The sequence below is a fragment of the Seriola dumerili genome, unplaced genomic scaffold (assembly GCF_002260705.1).
Source record: "Seriola dumerili isolate Sdu_G_001 unplaced genomic scaffold, Sdu_1.0 BDQW01000312.1, whole genome shotgun sequence".
NCBI lineage: Eukaryota > Metazoa > Chordata > Actinopteri > Carangiformes > Carangidae > Seriola > Seriola dumerili.
Genome location: NW_019174567.1, coordinates 1,156,062 through 1,166,325, shown reverse-complemented (window position 1 = coordinate 1,166,325; position 10,264 = coordinate 1,156,062). Strand labels below are relative to the sequence as shown.

Here is a 10,264-nt window from a genome sequence, read left to right as displayed (position 1 = left end):
GTAAACCAGCTTTTTAAACAGAGGCTCAAAGTCTTTACACTGAGAGATGACTGAAGATCTGTTCAGCCTGACACTTCTCTGCTCTCTGCTGAGCCTGAGGCTAGATGGTCCGTTAGCTCCATCTAGTGGACAGATAGTAGAACTACACCATGTGATGTGTGACGTCTCTGACACTGACTGGGTTTCTGTCACAGGTCAGACTGGTTCTGACGTCACTCTGATGTTTTTCAGACTTGGACTCTGAAGTTATGAGGAAGTGACTCGTCCTCAGATCAAATGCTCACAGACACCAGGACTGACGAGGGAGAATGAGCAGCTTCTTCTCTCCAGATGTTTCCTCGACACATGAAGGTGGAAAGTGTCTGTAAGTCGACCTGAAGTGAGTTCAGCAGGTGAGAATCCTCCAGAGAAATCTGTAAATGTCTGATGAACAGGATCACTGTGCTCACCTTGAGTTTGTTGTTTCTGGAAGCTGATTGGCTGGTTCAAATATTTGATGCTTTCAGGTGTAAATATTGTCAGTAATTTCTATCTGAGTTAAAGGACAAAGACTTGTATGTATTATTGTTGGTGCTCACAGGAAGAATCAACAGCAGTTTGATTGAGTTCAGATCATTAGTGAAATATGTAGAGAGAGTCAGAACTGGTCGGACAGCTTGGATCAACTGACTGTTGATATTCCAGGTATTAGTCCAGAGTTTGTTTCATGTTAGTGACAGTAATGAGAACTAATGTTTCCTGTGATGTAAACCCTGTTGTAATGAAGCCTGTTGTTGTGTTGGTGTGAAGGTGGGGGCTCTGCCATGGATCAGTGTGAGGACAGAGAGGAGGGAGCCCCTCCCTCTAAAACCACTCTGTGTGGGGAACATGAGAGAAAGACCAGAGCTCAGAGGTGAGATGAGGATCTCTAACTGTCCATGACTCACATCACTGCTCCATCATTATTCACACTCACTGTCACATCTGCCATCAACTACTCAGTAACAGCTCAAAGAACTAATAACCAACTACTAACTGTCTCAGTGAACAAAGAGCCAACAGCTGATCAGTCAGCTGATCAACAGCTGAGGTCAGATCACATGTTGATGAATAGGAGAACGTTACTCATCCTCTGTCTTCTTACTGAGTTTCTATCTGCTGCTAACATTTCACCTGGAGACAGTCTGCTCACAATCCATCTGTTCTCAGGTTAAAACTCCTTTTCATTTGTCACTTGTTTGTTTGCATCAGGAAGCAGCAGCAGAGACCAGATGCTCCTGAACCCAGCTGTGTGTCCATGAAGAGTGACCGGTCTATAGGTCGCTATATTGACTTTAAAGATGTACGACCTGCTGAAGGAAGGTAAGAATTTAAAACTGAACTTTGTTATTATCTGACTCTCCTGAGAAGAGGAATCATGTCTTGGTCCAGTTCTTCATAGTCTGTTGTAGGACTGAACTACCTGCTCAGGTAGCTGCTGACCTTCCTGTCCATCATGGTGGTACCTTGTTGATGAAAGATAAACTCAGAGGGACATCAGAGACATTCAGGCTTTAAGCTTGTCAGGTAATCCTGACTTGTCCTCCTCAGTGAGCTGAGCCCTGAGTTCCTGAATGGTTGACTGAACAGCAGCTGTATCTCACAGACTGCAGTCAGAGATTTTACCAGGACTCCTGGTTTCTCTGAGCTGATCTGTGATGCTGAGGTCTTCCCTCTGAGGGCTGATCAGGATGGCAGCTGCTTTGGTCGACAGGGACGTTTGTAGTCCTGTATTTAGTTATTGAGGTGGTAGATTGTTACTGAACCAACAACTCCTGTGAAACATCCTCATCTCCTTCTTCCTCTGGACTCATGACCGAGTCATCTTCATCCTCATTTCATCAGTGGAGGAATTTGAACTCATCAGTCACTTTAATAAGGTGTGTCAGAGTGGAGTCGTTCATCTTCCTTAAAGTTGGTGTTTTCTCCACAGAGTTGAGCAGCAGAGCTCAGAGGTCCACAGTGATCAGTCTGCCCAGCAGCATCAACCAGACCTGGACTCCATCTTTATGGTCTGTACATGTACAATCACACTGTTACTGTTTAACTCCATCAACCACAGATTAAATGCTGAATTTCCATCCAGGTCCTAACAGTGTCCATGTTGCTGTGTTTAGACCAGCAGGCCTTCAGACTGACGCATGAGTCACATGTTGTGTTCTACCACTTTCAATCAAATGTTCACTTCATCATCTGTTCCAGCTGCTGGAGGAGAACATCATCAGTTTTGTGAAGAGCGAGCTGAAGAGAGTCCAGAAGGTCCTGAGACCAGATTACCCAGAATCCTCAGAGAGTCAGAGGGAGGAGGAGGAGGTGTTGGACGCTGAGGATGAAGAGCAGAAGAGGAGCAGAGAGGCATTTGTGAAGATCACAGTGAACTTCCTGAGGAGAATGAAGCAGGAGGATCTGGCTGACTGTCTGCAGAGCAGTAAGAGGATTTAACATGATGGAGAAATTAGACATTTACTAACATCAACACATGGAGGGAAACATGTTCATATACTCATTCTTTAGAGGGAAGAACTGATGAAATGTTGACTTTTTCTTCATTGATCTTATTTATTGTTTCTTCATTCAGGACATTTTGCTGCAGTTTGTCGACAACAACTCAAATCTAACCTGAAGAAGAAGTTCCAGTGTGTGTTTGAGGGCATCGCTAAAGCAGGAAACCCAACCCTTCTGAAGCAGATCTACACAGAGCTCTACATCACAGAGGGAGGGACTGGAGAGGTCAATGATCAACATGAGGTCAGACAGATTGAAACAGCATCCAGGAAACCAGTCAGACCAGAAACAACCATCAGACAAGAAGACATCTTTAAAGCCTCACCTGGAAGAGACGGACCAATCAGAACAGTGATGACAAAGGGAGTGGCTGGCATTGGGAAAACAGTCTTAACACAGAAGTTCACTCTGGACTGGGCTGAAGACAAAGACAACCAGGACATACAGTTCACATTTCCATTCACCTTCAGAGAGCTGAATGTGCTGAAAGAGAGAAAGTTCAGCTTGGTGGAACTTGTTCATCACTTCTTTACTGAAACCAAAGAAGCAGGAATCTGCAGGTTTGATCAGTTCCAGGTCGTGTTCATCTTTGACGGTCTGGATGAGTGTCGACTTCCTCTGGACTTCCACAACACTGAGATCCTGACTGATGTTACAGAGTCCACCTCAGTGGACGTGCTGCTGACAAACCTCATCAGGGGGAAACTGCTTCCCTCTGCTCGCCTCTGGATAACCACACGACCTGCAGCAGCCAATCAGATCCCTCCTGAGTGTGTTGACGTGGTGACAGAGGTCAGAGGGTTCACTGACCCACAGAAGGAGGAGTACTTCAGGAAGAGGTTCAGAGATGAGGAGCAGGCCAGCAGGATCATCTCCCACATCAAGACATCACGAAGCCTCCACATCATGTGCCACATCCCAGTCTTCTGCTGGATCACTGCTACAGTTCTGGAGGAGGTGTTGAAAACCAGAGAGGGAGGAGAGCTGCCCAAGACCCTGACTGAGATGTACATCCACTTCCTGGTGGTTCAGTCCAAACTGAAGAAGGTCAAGTATGATGGAGGATCTGAGACAGATCCACACTGGAGTCCAGAGAGCAGGAAGATGATTGAGTCTCTGGGAAAACTGGCTTTTGAGCAGCTGCAGAAAGGAAACCTGATCTTCTATGAATCAGACCTGACAGAGTGTGGCATCGATATCAGAGCAGCCTCAGTGTACTCAGGAGTGTTCACACAGATCTTTAAAGAGGAGAGAGGCCTGTACCAGGACAAGGTGTTCTGCTTCGTCCATCTGAGTGTTCAGGAGTTTCTGGCTGCTCTTCATGTCCATCTGACCTTCATCAACTCTGGACTCAACCTGATGTCAGAAGAACAATCAACCTCCTGGTTATCTAAAGTCTTCAGGGACAAGCCTGAACCAACACAACTCTACCAGAGAGCTGTGGACGAGGCCTTACAGAGTCCAAATGGACACCTGGACTTGTTCCTCCGCTTCCTCCTGGGTCTTTCACTGCAGACCAATCAGACGCTCCTACGAGGCCTGATGACACAGACAGGAAGTGGCTCAGAGACCAATCAGGAAACAGTCCAGTACATCAAGAAGAAGATAAATAAGAATCTGTCTCCAGAGAAAAGCATCAACCTGTTCCACTGTCTGAATGAACTGAACGCTCATTGTCTGGTGGAGCAGATCCAACAGTCCCTGAGATCAGGAAGTCTCTCCACAGATAAACTGTCTCCTGCTCAATGGTCAGCTCTGGTCTTCATCTTACTGTCCTCAGAAGAAGATCTGGACGTGTTTGACCTGAAGAAATACTCTGCTTCAGAGGAGGCTCTTCTGAAGCTGCTACCAGTGGTCAAAGCTTCAAAGAAAGCTGTGTATGTGAACATATATCCATCTACATTTCCTTTATCTTCTTCTTTAGTCACGGAAAAAAACAAATTTTTATACTTGTTTTCTTTTGTTCTGCTGATTCCTCTTCAGACTGAGTGGCTGTAACCTCTCAGAGAGAAGCTGTGAAGCTCTATCCTCAGTCCTCAGCTCCCTGTCCTCTAGTCTGAGACACCTGGACCTGAGTAACAACAACCTGCAGGATTCAGGAGTGAAAAGGCTGTCTGCTGGACTGGAGAGTCCACACTGTACACTTGAAGGTCTCAGGTTAGAGTTCAGCTGTTTCTCTTTACGACTCTGAGCTGTTATTCACTCAAAGCTTCTGCACATGATATTCACTGCCACTACATTTTATAAAGGCCTCGTTGGCCACGCCTCCCTTCAGTCACAACTCCCCTCTCCCTTTTTGCTCTCAGCAAGGAGTTATGTAGCTCAGTGACAGCGACGACTAAACAACCAACAAAGAAACCCAACTGAATAAAATGACCCTGTCTACATGATAACCATCAAAAAACAATCCAACCACAAACCCAATCACAAATTACTGTGATATGCTCCACGGTAATGCTGCCGTTAAGCTAACTAGTGATAGTAACATTGGCTGAAAACATTCATAAGATCAGTAAACAGTAAGTTAGCAAACGTTATCATGTCTTCTGTAGCTGTCACTAATGAAAACAGACATGAAACATTGTGAACCATCAAGTTACTTTTTCTATTTTCATCCGTAAGAACTGAACTTTGAGGTAGTTCTTTTAAAGTGTGAACTGGCACAACACTGATTATGAACCATCAAGTTACTCACACTGGAAACAGACTGCGTTCATACCGACTATACTGTTTGTCTGCATCTTCACTGCTGCTGCAGCTATATCTCTCTACATAGAGTCTGAAGGTTACTGGAGTGTTGGATTTGTTTTCATTATAAATGTATTCCTGATTTATTTTTGATAGAAAACATCTGTAAAATGTCACCAAATGCAGCTGCTAAAATGGTAAAAAAAAATGTGTGTATTATTTCATGTCTGTGTCATATTCAGATTCAGCTTAGACATAGAGGCTATAGTGGAAGGTGTCAGTTTTATGTGATTTTCCTGGTATGTCCTCTTCTTTAGTCATGGAAAAAAACACATTTTTATACTTGTTTTCTTTTGTTCTGCTGATTCCTCTTCAGACTGAGTGACTGTAACCTCTCAGAGAGAAGCTGTGAAGCTCTGTCTTCAGTCCTCAGCTCCCTGTCCTCTAGTCTGAGAAACCTGGACCTGAGTAACAACAACCTGCAGGATTCAGGAGTTAAGCTGCTGTCTGCTGGACTGGAGAGTCCACACTGTACACTGGAGACTCTCAGGTCAGGATACAGCTGTTTGTTAGAAAACTGATTTTCCTGCTTTAGGTTCTTGTTAGTGAAGATGTTCAACATCTGGAGGATTTTCCTGCTGACATGACTTTCTAAAACACTAAGTTCATCATATTTTCTAACTACAGTCTGTCAGGATGTCTGATCACAGAGGAAGGATGTTCTTCTCTGGCCTCAGCTCTGAGCTCCAACCCATCCTATCTGAGAGAGCTGGACCTGAGTTACAATCATCCAGGAGACTCAGGAGTGAAGCTGCTGTCTGTTGGACTGGAGGATCCACACTGGAGACTGGAGACTCTCAGGTATGGAAAGACAAGATTGTGATGAAATGTGAGAAGATGTGCAGGATGGCGAGAGACCCTTGTGATCTCAGTGACCCCTGAATTTTCCTCTAGAGCTACCATGAGATTGTTATTTGTGGTCCAGACTGAAACATCTCAACAAATATTGGATGATTGTGATGAAATGTGGTTCAGACGTTCATGTTCCCCTTTCATTCATGTTGTTACATGAACTGTAATAACCTTGGTGATCCTCTGACTTTTCATCTAACGCAATCATCAGGTCAACATGTTAATTTGTCCACTACTTTCGTTTCAAGTCTATTTTCCACCTCAAACACCTTTTCTATTTATATTCTTGATTATTGCACATTTGAAGTCAAAACAAAGAACAAACACATATTCATTTAATTACATTACAAAAGCTTTGCTGGAACTTCAAAATTATAATTTAACAGTAAGAAATATTCAGTTTTTAACATTAAATTCTCAAGTCAAGTCAATGGACTTTGATTTATCAGATCCTAAAATCCTAAACTTTCCTCAGAGGGCTTTACAATCTGTCCAGCATACGGCCTCTCTATCATTAGAGCCTCTGTTGCAAACATGTAAATGACACTAAACACATTGAATCTGCTGTTAAACTGATCTGTGAACAGTCTGTAAACTGTTGAGTTGTTCATGTGAAAATTCAGGTCAAACTTCATTTTCAGGGGCAACTTGCAGAGACCAATATTTCCCATTCTGTTGAATCATGTAGGAAGACATCAATAAAAACACAGAGCAGATCAGTGGTGACTCTTATTGTTTGTACGTCACATTATCTTCTTCTTCTTCTTCACATCTTTTCCTCACAGACACCAGTGAAAGAAACAAGGAACCAGTTCAGACTGATGAGTTTCAGCCTGTTTCTGTGTCACACTGACAAACTGAGAAACACTGCTTCATGTTGAACAGCAGTTAGGACTCATGTTGGATAGAAAATCATTCTGACTGTTTCTTCCTCCAGGGTGGACCATGGTGGAGAGCACAGGTTAAAACCTGGTCTCAGGAAGTGTAAGTGTGGATTTAATGTGACTAATGATGAGCAAACAGCTGACTGTCAGTTTGTCTTTAAACACAATGTTGATGGTTGTAGAATGGGATGGATAACTCAGAGCTAGGGTTGGTTATAGGTGATTTGCATTCACCCAGGGAATGTCGATTAGAACATTGGAATGATGACGCAACTGATGAGATGGTCACAGGGTTTATTGTTGGTTGAGTGTGGTTCTGCAAACACAAATATAATGTCATATCACAACAGGCTCTGCAACAACTCTCCATCTACACAAGCACTTGACATAATTACAGGTCACAACAATAATAAGTATAAAGAAATACTAATCATTTCACATCTCAAATTAAAATGCTATACAGCCTGACAAGGAAACACATGTATAAATACAGACAGACTGTTTCATTAAAACTGAACAACCTTTTTAATTCTCTCAAGGAGTCTCTCCCTGTACAACTAAACATTCACTGTGCATTGCATGGTCTTATGGTGCCATCTAGTGGCCAAACCTACTAATGGCAGCAGCACCGGTGGTACATAATCTAAAAGAACGGCTGCCACATTATTTACCGCACTCGCCAACGGTACGTGGCGACTCCGAACAAGACGTGACCGAAATAACATGAACCAAACACTAGACAACCTGAACTCAGTGAGGTCAACTCGGCATTTCAACGTGTATTCAACTACATTACCCCCCCTGAGCCAATTGACATTAACCAGCTTACAATAGTTCAGACTTCGCATGAGTGATTTCAACCACTAACAGAATAAACTGTATACCTAGGTGAATGGAAATATTATAGTCAACACTTACTTCTTGTCATGCACGCACAAAAGTCCCAACAACAAGGCGAAGTCGACTTTCTCTCGCAACTCTTGTGGGGAAGAAGACCCGACCATGTTACACTCGTCACTTCCTGAATGAGGCCTTCATTTCCACCAAACCCTCCGTTTGGGCATGCACGCCTCAGCCGCTGAGGTGCCAGGCAACCAAACTGATTGGCATATTGTCACATATGAAACTTATAATTAACAACACATTCCCCAACAACACAATAATTACTATAAACAACATTAAAGAACTGTAATTGAACTACCTACATTGGCACATAGGGGCCTTTTATACAATAGTTGTGGTATTTATCCATTCAAACGTTACTGATGAGAGATGTCTGACTACATGTGTCACTGATAACTTTTACAGGAAATAATAACAATCAGTCAGTAATCAATCAATAATCCATCAGATGAGTCAGATGATAAACTGTCTTGTTCTCTCCATCAGATTCCTGTGAACTGGAACTGGACACAAACACAGTGAACAGAAACCTCAAACTGTCTGACAACAACAGGAAGGTGACATGTGTGAGAGAGGATCACTCATATCCTGATCATCCAGACAGGTTTGACTGGTGGCTTCAGCTGCTGTGTTCAACTGGTCTGACTGGTCGCTGTTACTGGGAGGTCGAGTGGAGAGGAGTGGTTGATATATCAGTGAGTTACAGAGGAATCATAAGGAAAGGAAAGAGTGAAGATTATGTGTTTGGAAGAAATGATCAGTCCTGGAGTCTGAGCTGCTCTGATGGTCGTTACTCTGTCTGGCACAATGACAGAGAAACATCCATCTCCTCCTCCTCTGTCTCTGACAGAGTAGCAGTGTATGTGGACTGTCCTGCTGGCTCTCTGTCCTTCTACAGAGTCTCCTCTGACTCACTGATCCACCTCCACACCTTCAACACCACCTTCACTGAACCTCTGTATCCTGGGTTCAGGTTCTGTACCTTTGGCTCCTCAGTGTATCTGTGTTGAGTGTAGGAGGGAGAGTCTGGAAGTGACAGCAGCTTCAGTCCTGTGGTTTAAATGTTGGTGGTGGACGAGGTTTCAATTTGGTTTCCATTTGATTTACTGATTGTGACTTTATGAACTTCTTGTGTTCACACTGTGTTGACTCTGACTTACTTCTGTAACATTTCTGCAGCAGTGTCTCGTAGCTTCTCATGTTGTTGTCGTGTAGTTCTCTAATAACAGACGTCCTACTTGTGTGTTTGGTTTATGGAGGGGTCGTTCTGCATGAAGAGTCCTGTCAGCACCATCACAGATACAGAGCAATCCAATCCAATCCAGCTTTATTTATAAAGCACTTTAAAAAACAACCAGAAGGTACCAAAGTGCTGTACATGATAAAATTATAAACACAAGATAAATTAAAAGACATAAAACATCAATAAAAACAGATATATAATAAGAGAAAACAAAAAATAACATAAAATAAGATAAAACAATAAAATAAAATGACATCTTACAGGGTGTCAAAGGCCATGGAAAAGAGATGGGTCTTAAGAAGGGATTTAAAAACAGACAAGGAAGACGCCTGTCTAATGTGCAGAGCCAGAGGTTTTGGCACCCTCAGGAGCAGCTGATCAGATGACCTGAGAGAGCGGGTGGGAGAATATGGGTGCAGCAATTCAGAGAGGTAGGGAGGGACGAGACCATTGAGAGATTTAAAAGCAAATAAAAGAATTTTAAAATGAATCCTAAAATGTATGGGCAACCAGTGAAGTGAGGCTAAAATGGGGGAAATGTGGTCATATTTGCGTGTGCCAGTTAAAAGACGTGCAGCAGCATTTTGTACCATCTGGAGACAGTTAATGGAGGACCCACTAACCCCCGCATAAAGTGCATTGCAGTAATCCAGCCGTGTGGTGACAAAGGCGTGGATTACTGTCTCAAAGTGCTGCTTTGAAAGAATTGGCTTTATTTTGGCCAGCTGCCTCAACTGGTAAAAACTTGACTTCACAACTGTCTTGATCTGATTGTCAAGTCTGAGGTCAGGGTCCACCTTAACTCCCAAGTTAGTGACGTTGGATTTTAGGTATTGAGCCAAGGAACCTAGATCTAGACAGAGGGTCTCGGAGCTGCCACCAAAAACAATCACTTCTGTCTTCTTTTCTTTAAAATTTAAAAAAATTAGAGCCATCCAGGCCTTTATGTTGGCAAGACATTCAAGTAAAGGTGTGACAGAGAATGCTTGATTCATTTTAAGAGGCATATAAACCTGAGTGTCATCTGCATAACAATGAAATAAAATACCATGCTTCCTAAGTATGGAACCAAGCGGGAGCAGGTACAAAGAAAAGAGAAGAGGGCCTAGGA

The 10,264-nt window shown here is 43.2% G+C and overlaps 1 protein-coding gene across 1 annotated transcript; it reads left to right on the top strand.

The window, feature by feature from the left end:
• Window positions 1-296: 296 nt before the first annotated feature.
• Window positions 297-9,170, top strand: LOC111231648 (NACHT, LRR and PYD domains-containing protein 3-like). The gene is made up of 10 exons (XM_022758843.1): window positions 297-392; window positions 790-892; window positions 1,231-1,341; window positions 1,952-2,030; window positions 2,221-2,446; window positions 2,597-4,400; window positions 5,588-5,761; window positions 5,899-6,072; window positions 7,061-7,107; window positions 8,397-9,170. The coding sequence occupies exons 2-10, from the start codon at window positions 804-806 to the stop codon at window positions 8,918-8,920; spliced, it is 3,228 nt and encodes a 1,075-aa protein (XP_022614564.1). The 5' UTR covers window positions 297-392; window positions 790-803; the 3' UTR covers window positions 8,921-9,170.
• Window positions 9,171-10,264: the final 1,094 nt, after the last annotated feature.